Genomic DNA, 17,782 nt, shown 5'->3' with positions numbered 1-17,782 from the left:
ACTTTGCCACACGGCCCTCCCGCATGGCCTTGTGGGAACCTCAGTACCGGTAAAGTTATTTTATTTTATATTCGTACGTGTACGCGTACGTCATTGGAACGGGAAAGGGTCGGTAGGATGTCGCGAGATCAGACCGACTCGCGCGCACGGTTGCTGACCCGCGTTGCGCCGCGACTCCTCCCCGGGGTTAACAACGGGCGCCCTCGCCTTCTCCTCCTCGTTCGCAGCGGGAACCTGAACAAGCAGACGGTGAAGGGGAACACGGCGCTGCACTACTGCTGCGTGTACAACCACACTGAGTGCCTCAAGCTCCTGCTCCGCAGCAAGGCGGCCACGGATATCGGTGAGGGTTGCCGGCGTCGTACGGAGAGCAGGGGGTCGTCGTTCCGACTGGGAGGTCGACGAACAGTGTTCGCTATCCGAATAAAAATGATCAGTGGCACGATCATAAAATGAACCTGTAAATAAAAATTAATGATATGGCCATATTTGAGGGCGGTGATGAACGTCGTTGAGTTTGTTTTGTTCACTGTGCTTGTGCACCACTGCCAACGCAGCAGCAGCGTCGCTAAATAATTTTATTATAAAATGACACAGGGAGGGCTGCCTGAAGGTTGCCAGCATCCATCCCCAGGGGAGGTGCGGGGGGGGGGGGCGAGTGGGGAGCGGTGCTGTAGTGGTCCGTGCATCGCAACGTGAACCAGCTCACCGCAGTTCTATTGCCGACCATGGCTAACAACACGAGCGGTGATTATCTGAACTGGTCACGAGCCTCCCCTAGGTCGTCAACCAGGCCTTAAATGAGAACCTGGTGTGTTGTGTAAACATCAGCACCGGGGAGACCAAGGCAAGGCACCGGCCACACCATTCCCTCGGGTGCCGTGCTGGCCTCTCAATAGGCACTTGCTAACTGCACCCGTCTCAACAGGTTGCATAGCTACAAGGCGAATCTTTTTCTTTGTACTTTGGCGGCACACAGAGGGGAGTAGGTACAGTGGGGGGCACAGGTAATGCATCTGCCAGTTATTTCAGTTAGTTAACCTATAACACCTGGATCTGGCCCGTGACCTCTTGCCAAACGGCACCTAGCCTGGCACAAGCGCTGCGGTGATATCACCATCACTTACTGGCGATCAGGCAGCTTGTTGTTGTTGGCTGTGGGTGTTCATGCGTGGCTACAGGAAACCTTTTTGTTTAAACACAACTACCTTCTACATCGCACGGCTGTTGAGAAACACGCCGTGACAAAGGTTGTGTTAGCCTAAGCAAGCTGCCGCGTGTTGTTTTGTGCCAATGCGTGGGTGTGTCTGTGTGTTTGCGTGCAGCAAACGAGAGTGGGGAAACCGCGATGGATATCGCCAAGAGGACCAGACAGTCGCAGTGCGAGGAGCTGGTACGATGGTTTTCTCCCCTTCACGGCACGCTTGCTAACCAGCAGAGGAACATGTGACTAGAATCCACAGCCAGTGGATGTGGCGCGCCCGGGTGTGGAAATATTTTCCGGTTCGTTCAACCGGAAAAAAACCCAACTGCAAATTTATCCGTAAAATTGGACAAACGTACGCATATATAAATGAGAATTACATAAAAACGATATCGCAGTGGCCAGCAGTCAAGATCGTTGTCATGTCCTCACTTATCGCATACCTTCCGCTCACATCAGATTTAAGTGCACGCATAGGATCATTGTGCAACTAAACCAATTGCGAGTACACATTGCAATCATCGCCCCCCTACTTCCAGACTAATGCCCACTTGCAGGCGAGGTGCCGGGTCACCTCGTGCTGAGATGAGAGATGCAAGCTCGCTTCATCTCGTGTAAATCGCTCCTGAGATGCCCCGGCGTAAAGCAGGCAAATCGTCGAGATAATTATAATTATTATTTCCAGCATTTCCCAAAAGTGGAGCTTTGCCTCCAGTTTTGAAATGCATGTGGTATTGACATTGAACTTCGTGTGATCCAGAACCTTTGAAATCGGTCAATGCTAAAAAAACACGTGGCAAGACATTTTTTTTTGCCGCGCTTCAAGCGACCGGTGCGCCACTCAGTGGACAAAGCGCGGCGCTGCCGCCTAACGCACGCTGCCACCTGACGCACGGTGCCCCAGGGCGGTGGAGGCTCGCGGTATACAGTAAAACCTTGGATTGCGAGTAACTTGGTCTGCGAGTGTTTTGCAAGACGAGCAAAATTTTTTTAAAATAAATATTAATTTGAAAAACGAGCGAGGTCTTGCGATCACGTGACGTACGTATGCACGCTTTGTCTGCCGAGCATCACGTGATCACGACTGATATACGAGTGCTTTGATATACGAGTGCTTTGGATTACAAACACATTTCCGGAACGAATTATGCTCGCAATCCAAGGTTTTGCTAAAAAAAATAAATCACTCTCTCCGTAGAATGGTTTTGCGACCGCGTTGTATAAAAAAGCATTACCCCGTACCGTCACGTCACGGAGTGGCACGTGAACTAGTGTTGGGAAATCCTGCCAGTGCCTGTTGCACGTATATTTGTTGTGAGCGACGTCCGTCTCTGGTGCTGCTGCTGCTGCTGCTGCCGCCGATCGCTCCACAGCTGACGCAGGCTCTCATGGGGAAGTTTAATCCGCACATCCACGTGGAGTACGAGTGGCGTCTGGGCGAGAACTTTTTGGACGAGAGCGATGACGAGCTGGATGACAAGGTGACCCCGCGCTTTCCCGCACCGTCCCGCACTGCTGCTGCGAGGTTAACCCACCGCTGCCAACAAACGTTTGTGGGCGCCACGGTGGCAAGATATTAACTACCTCGCCTGGTCAACAGGAGGTCGTAGATTTGATGCCGACCCTGATGTTGCCTGTAAATTTGGAGTTTGTATGTTCTCTCTCCCCTTGGCTGCATGGATTTTTCTCCGGGTCCTCCCGGTTTTGCCTCCACATTTAGAAACATGCGTTTAGAGTATTTTGCCGCTGTAAATTTCCAAGCGATAAGCCACTTCGTTGAGCTACCATTTGTGATAGCCAGGTCACTTATGAAAAAGAGCTATGTAGCTCGGTAGGCCTTACCTGGTAAAATAAAAATTGTTGAGCGTTAAATAAGATAGAGTGGCGTTGCCCGTGACGATGGTGGTTGATGCTCCTCGACGAGACCCTCCGCCTTGGCCGCGTCTCCTCTCACAGCCCAGCCCGGCGAAACGCGAGGGCTCGGTGCGCCCCGTCACCGTGTACGGGAGCAGCTCCACCACGCAGGGCGGGGTGCCGCCAGCGCCGGGCGCCGTGCAGCTCCCTATGCCGGGCCCGGGCCCCACTCGCCTGCGCCCCAGCAGCTCCACGTTTGACAAGCGCAGCACGGGGGGGGGCGGCGGGGGCGGCGGGGGGCCGGGGGGAGCCGGGGCAGCGTTCCAGGTGGACAACGAGACGTACGGGACCGTGGTGGACGGGGGCAGCGCGCCGACGTCGCCGCCGGGCGGAGTGCTGGGAGCGCCGCCGCTCCCTCCCCGGAACAAGGGTGAGCCGATCCCGTGCCACGCCGGGCTCTGCCGAGCCAGTCCGGTGCAGCTCGGGAGGTGTGACGGCAGAAGCCGAACCGTGCCCGTTGACCTTGCGCGTAATTAAACGAGTACAAGTACGTACATATACGTTGAATTGCTTTCGCACCGTACGTAGCCGACCACACTGATCGGAGGCGTGGAGGAAGGACAACAAACTAATTGAGTCGGGTCTCCCCGCGGCGTACCGGCCAATGTCACACTCGTACATCAGTCGCGCGCGTAGCGTCCCACGGTTTATCCCCTCCCCGTTGCCTTTCCCGCCTGTAACCGGTCCACCGCCGGTAACCGGTCCACAGGCACCATTCCGCAGGCGCCGCTGATGCCGCCCGGCCTGCCCGGCTCACTCGACTTGTCCAAGAAGAAACCTCCGCCGCCCCCCCCAGGCGCACCGCTGGGCCCGCCGCCGGCGCCGCCGCAGCCTCCCGGCGGCTTTCCCTCGGGCCACAAGCGTGCCATCTCGGACCCCGTGAGCCCTCTGCCACCGGCACCGCCCGTGCGCGGCACGTCCGTCATAAGTGAGCAGCAGCGGCAACCGCCGCCGCCTTCTCTCTCTCTCTTTTCACCCGGGGTGCCCTCACCCTTGGTTGCGTGCGCTCGCATTCAAATGTTTGTTTTTCTTCAGCCGCGCTGAGTCGTAGCACAGGGGGAGGGCTGCCTGAAGGTTTCCAGGATCCATTCCCAGGGGGGGTGGGTGGGTTCCTGCCGCGTTCGTTTTTATTTTATTTTATGAAGGTTTCCAGCCAATTAATAACGAGTTTTTATTATACAAGCGGGAATCCGAGTACCCCGGACAAAACGAATGCCGCGTGCGAGGGGGCAACACTCTATCCCCGTACAGATGGTACTGCCTTCTCCTGGCGGTCCAGGGTGTGGCACCTCAACACTTGTTGCGATCCACCAACCCCCCCCCGCCTCCACCGCGCCAGATTACCGGCGTGCACCACCCCCACCGTCACCACCATCATCACCAGGCTGGCGGTTACGGGTTGCCCCGGATGGGCTGCCGCCCAGCACCAGTTTAACGTTTCACTCGGGTCGAAGATTAACTCCCCTGGGCCGGGGAAACAAACTCGGGCTGCTGGGCTCACAACGCAGAGCGCAAAAACCACTGCATGGCTGTGGGAATTCTCGAGTCGAGATGTATGCAGAAGGTCGTGGATTCGATCCCGACCCTGACACCTGTACATTTGGAGTTCTCCCCGTGGTCGCGTGGATTTTTCTCCGGGCCCTTTTCACAGTGAGAAACATGCGTTTAGAGTATTTGGCTACTATAAATGTCCACGTGATAAGCCACTTCGTTGAGCTATCATTTGTGGCCAGGTCGCTTCTGATAAAGAGCTACATAGCTCAGAGGGGCCTTACTTGGTAAAATAAAAATGGTGTCGATTTCGTTTATTGATTTTTTTTCTTTTCATCTTTCTAACGTCTCCGTCAGGGCACGATCTCTCCCAGCAGCCACCTCCCCCCGTGGCCAAGACTCCCGGCGTCATCGAGGCCATGGTCCAGCAGGGCAGGTGAGGACTGGGAACGGGCGGATGCCGAGGCTTTTGAGATTTAAAAAATTAGCTGTTTTGTCTTCGGCCGAGCGGAGCGCTACCGGAAACCGGCCGTGCGAAGAGCCTCGCGCTGACAATATGCCCCATCGGATCGTGAGTGGAACAAACGAACTTTGAGGGTTCATGAGAAGAAAACTCTCCGATGCGTTTTCGGGGGTCGCACGACCGCGCGTCGTTCGGCTTTGAAGTCCGACGTTTCGCTCCACGTGCTGGGAGCTTCTTCGGGAACGTCGGCCTATAGAGCGAAACGTCGGACATTGTGCCGAATGACATGCGCTAAAAGCCACAAAAACACTTCGGAGAGATCTTTTTCCATGAATTGTAAATGCTTGCTTATTTTCAGGCGTAATTCGATGTGATGATACACGCACGAAAAACTTATGCACAGGTAATAATGCACAGTATATGCAGGCGATGCGCCATTAAAGTTAGGCTCATTGAAGTGAACATAACTGTACATACAGAAAAACACGAGTGTGCAAACGTGACTAATAAAAAAACACGTAAGCAGACGACAACCAAGAGATGCTGCGTCGCCTCGACAGGGCTGTGGGCTGAGTCACTCGGTCGTCACCCACCAGTGTGAAGGTCAACCTTATTGATTGTATTACCCGAGTTTATAACTTTATTCTGTGCGCGCGTTTTCTGCCGCTTCAGCACGGAGAACGCCGCGACCAAGGCAAGTCGGGGTCTGCAGGGGCTGCCCAGCAAACCGCTCGGTTTGTCTTCCGCAAGTCGACACGCGCCCTACCGAACGAAACGCGCGCGCGCACACGGCCATGTGATGTTTGTCTTGTTTAGCCGGGCCCGAGGAACTCGAGAGGCAGGGGGTTATAGCCCCCTTTTCACGAGTGGCCACCGTCTCACAAATGCGAGGTGGCGGCCCTGGTGGGTTTGAGTTCAAGATATCCGCTGCACCCATATTCTTGTTCAGTCGTGGGGGGACAACTTGAGCGACGAGCCACTGGGGGCCCTAAGCTTTCGCTAATCTGGCTCGTGCTTAGCGTCACCACTCAACTCCGGTGTTGTCAACCTAGGGCAGACATCATATGGGTTAAACATAAAACAGTAAGTGTATGCAGCCAGATGCGATGCCTAGGATCATAAGTTATTGCACACAGCAGGAGACAAGTTATTAATGATTACACACGAAGCCACTCTGGCTTAAACTCCCCGCGAGAGTCCCGAGTGACTTCTTAGTCTCGTGGCATCACGTCGACAGCAACATTTAGAAAAAAAAACCTGGGAAGCTTACAACAACAAATTTAAACAAAATTTTCAATGATGAACGTGGCGAGCGAAACACCACGCGGAAGGAGGGCCTGCTAACGGTTGTGGTGTGCGGTTGTCACTTGTGGTTGTTGTGCGGCAGCGTACGTGAAGTTACACAAGGAGAGCCCTCCACCACCTGACGCTTCCAACTCATTCTCTGACGTGCCGCTCCCGGCTCCGCGCAAACACATCCCGGTGAGTCGCGTAAACACATCATGGTGAGTCACATAAACAAATCCCGGTGAGTCACATAAACAAATCCCGGTGAGTCAGATAAACAAATCCCGGTGAGTCACATAAACAAATCCCGGTGAGTCACGTAAACACATCCTGGTGAGGTGCGTAAACAAATCCCGGTGAGTCACATAAACAAATCCTGGTGAGTCACGTAAACACATCCTGGTGCGGTGCGTAAACACATCCTGGTGAGGTGCGTAAACGCATCCCGGCGAGTCGCCCGAGCGGTGGTGGCGGTTCCGTGCCCCCGGGTTGAGGAGGCAGTGGAGTCTGCCCCAAGTTTTCCAGTCTCCGTCTTCTTCTTTTGTACGGCGGCTCACGTGGATGCCAGAGCAACGACTACAATTTCACATTCAGGTGGTCAATCCAGACAACCGCGTCAGGAGCAGCAGCAGGAGCAGCAGCGACGTGTATTGCCGTGTTTGTGGTGACCGGACATTACGTCGTTATATAAGTGGCACGGTTTGTTCTGGATCACCACAGTCGAGCACTGAATAGTTTTTTTAATTTTCCATTTGCGCATCAGGTGTCCGCATCTGCCGTGGTGTTAGTGCAGTGGATGCGGTTTAGGTTTTCCAGCTTGACAGATGGATTTATTGGGGAACTGGAATGTGCCCTGGCAGTGGCTTCATCGTCAGCAGACGGACGCATCCAGCCACCTCGCGGCTTCCCAAGAGAGCCGGCCTCGTGGAGTCCACCACTGGGGGCTTCATTCTATCTGTGCTATGAACCCAGCAGCAACCTGAGCCTGATACCCTTCGTCCACTCAGCCGCAAATGAGTACCTGGTGCAGTGTGTAAACTTCGTCGCTGGAGAGACGAAGGCAGCCTCGCGTGGTGCTCGTGTGTGCCGGGCCGGCCTTCATAGCACTTGCACCAAAAGTCTGTTAAGGCTACGAGGGGGGGGGGGGTCTCTTGTTTGCATTGGGATAGGCAGGCAGTGTCGTGGTTAGCATATTGACAAGTTATTAATGAGCTGCTCCTAGGTCTCCCCTGGGTCAACTCAACCTTAAAGGGAATACCTGGGAGACGTAGGCAGGCCAGGAGCCACACATGAAGGCTGTGCCGGCCTTCATAGGTGTCTTCTAACAGCACTTGCCCCGACAGTCTGCTAAGGCTATACACGGGGGGATCTTTGCCTGTGCGCACGCGTGAGCGCAGCCAAAGCCGCGTGTGCGACGCGTCAAGGCCGTCTACGACTGCATCGCCGACCACGGGGACGAGCTGAGCTTCCACGAGGGTGAGGTCATCGTGGTGACGGGCGAGGAGGACCAGGAGTGGTGGGTGAGTATCTCGCCTCCCCCCACCACCCCACCCCCCGCCCCGTCACTGCTAGCCTACCGGTGGTGGTGCCGTATCGTGATAGGTTTCATCGCAAAGCAGTAAAATGTATTGTTTGAACGAGCGCTCGCCGATTCACTCCAGCAAATCGTTCACCGGCTGTCGGTCGCCTCCCTGTCACTCTTCTATTGCCACTACCGTGGTTCCTGTTCTCATGAACTTCACTCATCGAGCCCTCCGCCCATGTTAAGGAATCAGTCTCATCCTGCACTGCGTGTCTGCCACCACGCCGCAGGTCAAAACGACTTCCCTTTCTGCTTCAGTGGAATTCCAACTTTTCTCGTCCTCAGTTCTTACAACCTTGCTCAATTCGAGTAACGCATTAATGCCTATCACACCTTCAGCAGTGCTGACTTAAAGCTTTCGTGACTGCAGGAGTTCATATTCTTGGGTCTTTCCGTAAAGTCACGTAGATAGGTTCCAAGAACTACAACGTCCCGTAAACACATCAGCAGCCATTAACATGCTAATTTATGTTTAATATGGTAATCTACCATTAACATGCTAATTTCTATTATATTCTATTATATTAAAAAATAAAATGCTAATTTCTCTTTAACATGCTAATTTTCACCTGCCAGCCCTTTGATTGGTGGAAAACCAACCACCGTCGGGTTGGCTGCCCACCACTTACATTATCATTGGCTGCTGACATTTGGGCTACGCCCATTTCAAACCTTGATAAACAGTTTGCCTTGGAAGCTAAACCCCCCTTTTCCTGAAGACGACTGCTTGTGTTGCGATCGAAGCGTCGTAGTTTTTTTGTTATTTTCTTTGAACCTATTTACGTGACTTTACCGAAAGACCCAAGAATATATTTCAACAGCGCTGTTTGTCCCTTTGACAGTGTGGGCCTTTGGCCCTATGCCACCCTAATGTGATTTAAAAAAAAACCCAACACATTTCTAGGTTTCGTGGTGGGAAGTTCGCGCTGTCTGTGAGACGCGACGATGCTAACCGGCCGGACACCTCGTTACCCGCCCTCGACACTGTGCTGTGCGTTGCTCTGCCGCAGAAGGGACACGTGGAGGGACACCCGGAGAGGCAGGGCGTGTTTCCCGTCTCCTTCGTGCACGTTCTAGTCGAGTGAGGTGGCGTCACCTCGCAGCAGCGGGGAGAGCAGAGGCTCGCCAGGGGGAACGTTGTTCCTCCGTGGGTGCCGTGGCAAAGCCTCGCGCTCTGCACGGCCGCAAAATGATGTACAAATCTGCACTGGACGATGGGACACCACAGGGATCGGTGGGGGGTTTTTTGCTTCCGTGGTGCAAGACGATTGAACTCCATACGGCTGCCTCATTCTTCGTGCAAGACGTGTCGACAAACGAAGAGTCGCGCAGCGTGAATGCCCAAATTAGCGGCATTTACATGAAGAAACACTCCCGTTGCAAATATTGTTATCATGGGGAAAAAAAGAGAGACCCTTGGGATTGGAATAAACTCGGTATATGTAATATGTAATGCAATTATTGTAAGTAATAGAGATATCTCCGAAGCGGTTTGGAGAAACGTTTTGTTTATATTCGTTCCTTTATTGTATGCCGTTGGGAGTTCCACGGACGTAACACTGTAGAACATTTACACGCGCGGCGTAACTCTCTTAAGCGGCCGTTGGAAGCGCGCTGGCACCAGCGGCCGGCGACCAAACGGTGAGCAGCCCTCGCGACTGTTCTCGTCAGGAGGCTTTGCAGGGAATTGTGTGTAGGTCCCACTCGCGACACGCACGCGCGCCGGTGTGCGCGTGTTACGGCGACCGTGCGTCAAGAGGATCCGGAACCTCGGCGCGGGGTGCGGGGGGGGGAAGCAGAAGCTCCGAGCAAGTGATGCGGCAGATCCATCGTGGCGGGTGAGTCGAGCGAAGTGAACGGCCACTCGCGCGGGGAACGGAGCCTTAAGGGGGGGCGGGCGTGTTAGTTTATATCTACTGTAAATTGCCACAAGTATTTAACGCTTGCACTACTACTGCATGTTTCTTAAACAAACAAAAACAATTACAACAATAAGAATGACAACGTTGGAACAAGTTGCCTTATAAACACACCCATTGAGAAGACTTGCAGCAGTTGCTGAAAATATTACCAAAAGTGGGGATTTTTTGCTTTTTGTTTCAAGGGAAATAATGATGTTACAGTATATTTTAATTCTATTGGTAAGCCGCTCTACCCACGTACTCTATAATACACCGTGGGAAGACGTGGCCATTTCTGTGAGATCGGTGGCTTGAAATTTGGCTCCAGGAGACTTGATTTTATGATTTAAGCAATGACACGGAGTCCAGTGATGGAACTTTATATTGGTGATGCCACAAGTGACAATGATGAACGTGGTCTCTTCCCCTCACCCCCACCCTCAAGTGGCATTCCGATTATGTAATCGGCATCATGTCATGAGACAAAGTTTCCGTTCTGATCTATTGCAGAGCAGTGCAATCCTTCGTGGAAGTGGATATTACAGAGCTACCTCTGAGATCCCTTCATCATGTGACCTCTGGTCCACACGGAGTGACAGTACTGCGTGTCACATTTAAACCAATATTTTACATCTCAGAGTTGGAATTTAGCCAAGTTTAGTGCATAAAAATTGTTTATGCGATTGTCTTTTTTGAGCGGTCGTTGGTGACCCGGCTGAAACCGTCAACTCGGTAAACTTGAAAATCCAGTTTAATGAACCCAGGAGCTCAGCACTCTGACCTCTGAGCCACCTGCAGGCCACCTGGAAACCTAATTTCTAAACATCCTGAGTTTTAAGCCAGAGTGGCTTCATGTGTCATTAGTTACTTGTTGTCTACTGCTACGTGCAATGACAATGATCCTGCAACATACCTGGCTGTAAACACTGTTATATTTGTTGAACCTGCATGGTATTCACGATTAGCTTATACGCTGAGTGACGTCTGCCCGAGGTTGACTACACTGGAGTTCCGTGGTGACGCTAGTCATGAGCAAAATAATAAAAGAAAGCCTAGGGGCCTCAATTTGATAAAGCGGTCCCCCATATAACTGGAAGAATAGGGGTGCAGAAAATACTAGCCTGAACACAGGTCCTTATAAAATGTGTAATTATATTAACATAATTGGAATGGTAATTCGCTAAATTATTTCACACAACTGGGCATGTATAAGGATGTAGCCCGTTCATCGTGTAATGGTTGTGGTCAGGTGACGCTCCCAATGTAATTAATGCTTAGGGGGGCCCTATTGGGCTAGCACCAACCGCGCAGAGCTGGTTGAAAACCCTCGCTTGACATTTGTTCACGAGATGATTTGTCCAAAGCTGTGTGGACTTCAGTGAGACCCCTGAACGCTGGATCAAGACGTTTGAATACTAGGAACCAAGTGCTTTGCTGGCCATCACGATTCCAACAGTGTTGTCCAACACAGCCCCAGAGTACTAGCCATGGTGGACCAAGCATTGACCAACAGCACTGACCAATTTTACTCCAATGAGGGCCAAAGAGAACTTTTATTTTTTAACCACATTAATCCTGCATGTACATTTTACTAATTATTGTATATTTAAAGAACATGTAGAAAAAAAACAGTTTGTGAAAAAAATGTGTTTCACTTCTAAAAGTGAGGAAATGGATGGGGGTTGGCCAGACATTTTTTGGCAAATAGATATCACCTGCCACTTTTGACCATAGGCTTAAGTAAAATAAACATTACAGTAGGGATGTTTATCATTTAACATAAACAAGGTTAATTCGCACGATTGAATGAATGCCAGATGCGTTGCTCTTCTTTTCGAACCGTACACATCAGATTAGTGCAATTTTGGGTGTCATTCAGGGGCCTGCCATTAATCTGATATCCAACGGTGCTTTTTTTACTCAATTCGAAACCCTCGCTGGGATCTGCATTTCATCATGTATTGCATCATCTTCATAATAAAGGTTTTTAGGTTAGATCGCTTAAGTATGTGTAGAAATCCACCACCCGACACAGCCAGTAAGGTTTGTCACGTAAACAAGGCGCCAGTTAGTTACTACTTCAGCCCACCGGTGTGTTGGAGAGTAATTCCACCAACATTTATAATTTTAATACGAAGTTTCGTTGGCAATTAAATCCAGCATCATCGGGCGATTTGCCAGCCCGATGATGCTGACGGTTTGTTTACATGCCAAACCTTCCTGGCTGTGTCGGGTGGTGGAGGGTTACAACACATACTTACGCGATCTAACCCAAAAACCTTTATTATGAATATTGGTCGCGAAAGCCGACGTGTTAAATTGAATATTCTTGATTGCAAAGGACAGTTACGTTTCATCTTGTTTGTTATTAAGTCGAAAACAACATTTTCTGCCACGTTCAAAAAATATAAAAGGTTTAACTATTAGTAATAAATAAACGAAATCACGTGACGTGTTTTTCATGTAAGAACAAAAAAGTACCACTGGGACATTTTCCCTGGTGGATTCGGATAGTTATGTTGAGGGAGGGGGGAAACACAAATTGGCTTAAACAAAAAATGTAAGATAGCGTGCGCCAATCTTGACAGGTCTGTTATGGGAAACGAAATGCGTTATTATATGTTATAAACTAAACGTGTTGCTCTGTTGTGTTTTAAAGCCATTTGCTCAAGCGTGGAGCCTGCTGAAACTCAAGTATTTTCGCTTTAAAAATGGGGAAAATTATGATAAAAAAATGTTTTTTTCCATAATCAGCATATAAGTAATGTCCATAAGCATAAAGAAAGCACCCATTAACACCCAGTTGGCAATATAATTGTATTTTTTTTTATCGGTGAGATGATGCATAGTTTTTGTTTGTTTTTATGGTGGACAGTTACACAGTATAATCTGGGAAATGTAATCCAAGCGTTTGGAAGTTCAAGAAAAGCGTTCGGCTCGGTGTTTGGTGTGCGTTGCGGAGGGCCTGGCTTGCTCGATATTACAAACAAGGGATCATGCCTTGCGTGCATAATTGCAAAGTAATGAGTGGATTTGACGTTTATACTATTAAATGCCTATTGGAATGTGTGGTTGTGTAATGTACCATATGTTTTAGTTTCGTCTTGTAAATGACTAAAAATTGCACTGGTTGCAAACTGGGGTATTTTTCTGGGACCTGAGCGATTTAGTTCGTTTTCTTCTTCCGTTGGGTACATTACGATGACATTCTTAGACGTGCTTTTTTCTTTTACATTTTTGTAACGTAATAACCACTGTTGTACATGTTTTATTTGGGGGGAAAACTGCCTTCTGCATGTTACTGATTAATTTAAAATTCTGTGGCTCAGAAATAAAATGTGATTTAACAAGTGTGTTGTATGTAAGACCCCCCCCGCCCGCCTGCCTCCACCTCCATCCTCTTCTCTCCACAATTCAATTGTCTGTTTCCAAGGTCACAGATGGATTCGCTTTTGCACGTACACTGTATTGGTAAATGCAGCGGCCACTAGTGGCGTCAACGGTCAGACGAACACATTCTATACGTTGCTTCATTGAAGAATCGATGCGTAAATACTGGGGAGGACATTGACCATGAAACACGTGGTGTCTGCATCACAGTGAGAGTTAAAGATCCCGTGACATTCGAAAAATTGTAGGCCCTGTGTGCAGACGTCAAGGTCCAAATCTGATCAGTTAAATGCAAATTACAACACAAACTTAACTTGGAGGGGGGGGGGGACGACCCCACGTCAACATCGTCCCCTACTGCTAGGCAAATGCGCATTTGCAGGCCAGTGCTGGGTAAACATCGTGCCGCGTAGAGACAGCTGCTCTTGGGGCGGAGATCCCCCTTTGTTTTGAGGGACGCCACGGTGGCTCGGAGATGTTAACTACCTCGCCTCCCCCCCCCCCCTCGGATTTGCCGAGGTGTGCCTAGCTCTGCGATCTTACATTTACTTGCAAATTCCATCTCTAGCTCTGCCCACTTACCCTTGGGTTGTACCCACCCCACACGTTTATAACCTTTAGTTGTAGTAGCTCTCCCGCTACATTTCTTCCTGCCTCAGCAGTCCGCCTGATGTATTGTTTCACCTGAAGACGATTTCTTGTGTTGCGATCGAAACGTGATCTGTTAAGTTATTTTTCTTCTATCTACGTGACTTTACCGAAAAAAACAAAGTATGAATTCCTGCAGTCACGAAAGCTTCAAATCAAGATTGTTTATAAAGGGTTTGAAATGGGCGTAGCCCAAATGTCAGCAGCCAATGATGTGTTGCGATCGAAACGTCGTAGTTTTTTTGTTATTTTATTTGAACCTAAATACGTGACTTTACCGAAAGACCCAAGAATATGAACTCCTGCAGTCACCAAAGCTTTAAGTCAAGACTAAATAGTTGTTTTTTTTAGTTTAGACTACACGAGGGCTGTATAATTGAAAGTGACGCAAGGCGCCTTTAGTGCTGAAACACTCAAATGCCCCGTACGTGTACACACATTATTCTCGCGCCTCTGTAATCTATCAAATGAGAAACCCTGTGAAATTCTCCCAAGGTGTGGCACTCCTCCCGAAAGAGAACGCGCCTCGAGACATTACATTATTCACCATTGCATTTCCACATTATCATAATTCTAGCATCTATATCCTTGACGGAACACAACCGTAACGAAGTAGGTCATCAATGTTAGCTGCTATCGAACGGTGGCAAGATGACGAAACAGCAACGGATTATTGAATCCATCTTAGGAGTGGTATCGTACTGTCTAGTATTTCACATTCCTTCCACATGCCGAACATTAATGGCATGGTATAAACATTTAAATACAGGACCCACCAGCCATTATAGTCCTGCGACTAAAGGGATTTCTATAAGGTAAATCTACTTAAACACCCACACTGAAACCTTCACATTTGGTTTGACTCGCATGTCACTCGTGAAATCACAATGGGGAATTCTCAATCGAGAACCTTGCTAAGCAATCGTGCATTTAAAAACAAACGAAACAGCAACACTCGCCAAAGTCACTGTTGGGTTCCCCCTGTTCAATGTCCTCAGTGAGCACACAAACGCACGGGGTATAGGGAGGGCAGGGAAGTTTGTCGACGCATTCCATCTCTTGCAAGTGCACAAGGTCCTCCCAACAGGGCGAGGCTACCTTGGTCTGGCTTCAACAGTGGAACCTGTCCATCGACATTCATGAACATGACCGCACCTGTGTCAGTGCTGCAGGGTGGAGGAGGGTGGGGGCGGGTATCTTCCAAACGTCCCGGTTAAGGCCGGGACAGTCCTGGTGGTTTCATGAAGTCAATCGCCTCCCCCCACAATGAAACTTGTAAACAAAAATATGCTGGATAAGGATATTGCCCCCCAGTAAAAAAAACATGTTTCCCCTACCCACGCTCAATTACGAAACTGCCAATGAGCGAGGCCACTAGGATAGATGGCCGGGGCCCCGAACGACAGGAAGCGTGGAGACGAGACGCGGGGGTTCTTGTCGATGACATTTTGGCATCTCGCCAGCAATGATTCAAGCAAGCATGAGAACTGCTGAAATCGCGCTCCAGAGTTTGCTTGGGCTGAATCAATGCTGCTGGAAATGATGTACCGTAGTACTCCCAGAGGAAGGCCATTGGGCCGATGAATTGTGCAGGAAATATTTGCTGTTTTTTTTTGTTATACTCCAAAAAAATATATCTATTCTGTTGCTTGTATTCGTCATGACGCTAGGCGGTGATTTGGCGAGAGCGAGCGGTTCGTCCTCGTGGCCGAGTTGACCGGTCTGAGAGTCGAGGGAGGGGGGCTGCCGACCCTCCAAGCGTGCCGGCTGAGCCACCACGAAGTGTAGCAGCCCTAGGCAAGGGCAGTGTACATTTACATCCTTGGGTGGAGTTTGTTTATCGTGGTGAAGGCATGAGAACTCGGTTTTGTACAATTACAAAGGTTGTTTTAACCACTGCAAAACTGTTTTAGGAGGCCACTGGAGCTGTGCAATTTTAAATCTAGATTGAAAACTCATTTCTTTATAACCGCTGTGTTGTGGATTTAGGAATAGGTTTTACCCTTTTAACTGGCACAAAAACTGACACCTTTATTCAAGGCATCATGTTTGCAATAACCACAACACAAGCAGTCAAAATGCAAACAAAAAAGACAACTCTGATAATAATATGCACTGTCCTTGAATTTGTGTTTAGTTTGTCCTTCCCCCGCACCTCCGATTTGCACGAGTGGCTACGTAAGATGCGAAATAAGTTCAACGTACATACACTTCACGCAGTGCTAGTGGACTTTGGGTGGCGAGCTCATGGAGAGAACGTGCAGTGCCACCCCGTTTAACCGCAAGGTCCCAAACTCGTCACGTTGCCACAGCAAACAATTGCAACACGTGACGGTTGCACAGCACTTGTGTGCCAGGCAAAGTGCAGCTTGAGGCCACGTGAAATGTCAAAGGCTCGCCTGCAGGTCACTGGACAGATCCAGGTGCCATGGGTTGACCGAGATTAACGGCAGTCACCAACTGTGCTTCCCACGTCCATCTCGCCAGGAATGATTCGTGCGTCGCACATTTGCCCACTGCTGTTGTTTGAGTGGCGGCTGCCTCAAACTGCTCAGTAGCGTCCTTCAGGAGCCTCCTCCACAGAGGAAGATCTTGACACCGCTGATATCAGTCTTCGACAAGTCTGTACCGGATCAGTCCATCTCTTTTCCAGTCCGTGCCGCGCCCGTTTAGCCCCCTCTGTTCAACCAGAAGCTGCTTGGGCATGCGATGGCTGGGCACGTGGGCTACATCACCCAGGTCAACGCAGCCCTCGCCTGCCAGAGGATCTCACTGATGATGGTACTGTGTCCAGATCTTTCAAGGATCTGTGAGCTTTTCACACAATGCAGTCTGGTTAAAACCCAGGATGAATCGTAGGCAGGCCAGCCTGAATGTTTCAAACCGGCGGTAGATGTTCCTTTAAAAGGGGTCCACGTCTCGCAAGCAGAGAGAATTGAGGGTATCGCTGTGGTCGAGACGACCGGGAGCTTCGTATGGAGCGATAGGCCAGGTAGTTTCCACACAGTGGCGTTACGCGGCCAATGGTAAGACAACTCCGCTTGACTGATTGGGAGTGAGACGTCTGCTGCCAAACCGGAGCCGGTCACATCCATCCTGCCCAGGTTCGCAAACTTCTCGACGCTCTCCACAGCACCCCCGAGGAAGCCTCTAGATATCGTTTTGCCTAATACTCCACACTGGACAGACGTCTTAGAGGATTGACACTCGATTAACTCCCACCCAAACCACGTGACCGCACAACACCGGATTAAATGCAAGCCAAATACGTGACATCACAGCACCGGATTAACCGCAACGCAAACGCGTGACGTCGCAACATCTAATTAACCGCAACCCAAAAAAACACGTCACAACATCGGATTAATTGCGATCTAAACGCGTGACGCCACAACACCTGATGAAACGCAACCCAAACACGTGACGTCGTCAGACCAAATTAACCGCCATCCAAACGCGTGACGTCACAACGCCGGATGAAACAGTCTGCTGCCGTGCCACCGGTGACCTGCAGTCGGAGCAGGTGGTGGTGGTGGTGGCGTGGGCAGAATGAGATGATCCACCACACGAGCAATCCCCACAGCGCAGCGTGGGCGGTGTGCCGGGTTGGCCTCTAAGGCACGGTGCGAAAGAAAGCTCAACATGCGCACACACACACCGACCCACACATATATATATAATTCCGGGTTGCGATGAATTATCCGACAAGCAGCCCGGCTCACCGTGACATATGCGAGCTTTGGCTTTCGCTTACTCTTCTTTGCGAGCCCATCTCGCCCGCGGGGCCTCGCATAACCACGACCACACACCACTCCCACCCCACCCACGTGCCAAGCGCGTCTCATCCCGCCTCTGGGGCTCCCCGCACCACGGCTGCGATGTCCGAGTGGAACGGGCGTCCC

At 50.4% G+C, this 17,782-nt stretch overlaps 1 protein-coding gene and 1 long non-coding RNA gene across 3 annotated transcripts in view; one reads left to right on the top strand and one right to left on the bottom strand.

Moving 5' to 3' along the window:
* The window catches only part of LOC116946641 (arf-GAP with SH3 domain, ANK repeat and PH domain-containing protein 2), a 109,347-nt gene extending 96,155 nt beyond the window's left edge, over window positions 1-13,192 (top strand). For both annotated transcript variants that reach the window (XM_076070011.1, XM_032961755.2), the window contains 10 exons: window positions 228-343; window positions 1,326-1,393; window positions 2,578-2,685; window positions 3,161-3,488; window positions 3,828-4,046; window positions 4,967-5,045; window positions 5,745-5,806; window positions 6,460-6,554; window positions 7,757-7,879; window positions 8,952-13,192. In XM_076070011.1, the coding sequence (XP_075926126.1) occupies window positions 228-343; window positions 1,326-1,393; window positions 2,578-2,685; window positions 3,161-3,488; window positions 3,828-4,046; window positions 4,967-5,045; window positions 5,745-5,806; window positions 6,460-6,554; window positions 7,757-7,879; window positions 8,952-9,026 (1,273 nt within the window). In that variant the 3' untranslated portion in view covers window positions 9,027-13,192. The remainder of the gene's footprint in view (window positions 1-227; window positions 344-1,325; window positions 1,394-2,577; window positions 2,686-3,160; window positions 3,489-3,827; window positions 4,047-4,966; window positions 5,046-5,744; window positions 5,807-6,459; window positions 6,555-7,756; window positions 7,880-8,951) is intronic.
* Window positions 9,445-17,746, bottom strand: LOC142929227 (uncharacterized). The gene is made up of 2 exons (XR_012945443.1): window positions 17,603-17,746; window positions 9,445-9,823 (listed from the first exon to the last, which is right to left on the bottom strand). It is a non-coding gene; the product is annotated as an uncharacterized LOC142929227 (long non-coding RNA).
* Between the last annotated feature and the right edge of the window lie 36 nt (window positions 17,747-17,782).

The sequence above is a fragment of the Petromyzon marinus genome, chromosome 27 (assembly GCF_048934315.1).
Source record: "Petromyzon marinus isolate PM22_M1 ecotype Great Lakes invasive population chromosome 27, UKy_Petmar_22M1.pri1.0, whole genome shotgun sequence".
In the NCBI taxonomy this organism is placed as follows: Eukaryota; Metazoa; Chordata; class Hyperoartia; order Petromyzontiformes; family Petromyzontidae; genus Petromyzon; species Petromyzon marinus.
The sequence above is the reverse complement of the archived record's forward strand: the minus strand, read 5'-3'. Positions and strand labels throughout refer to the sequence as shown.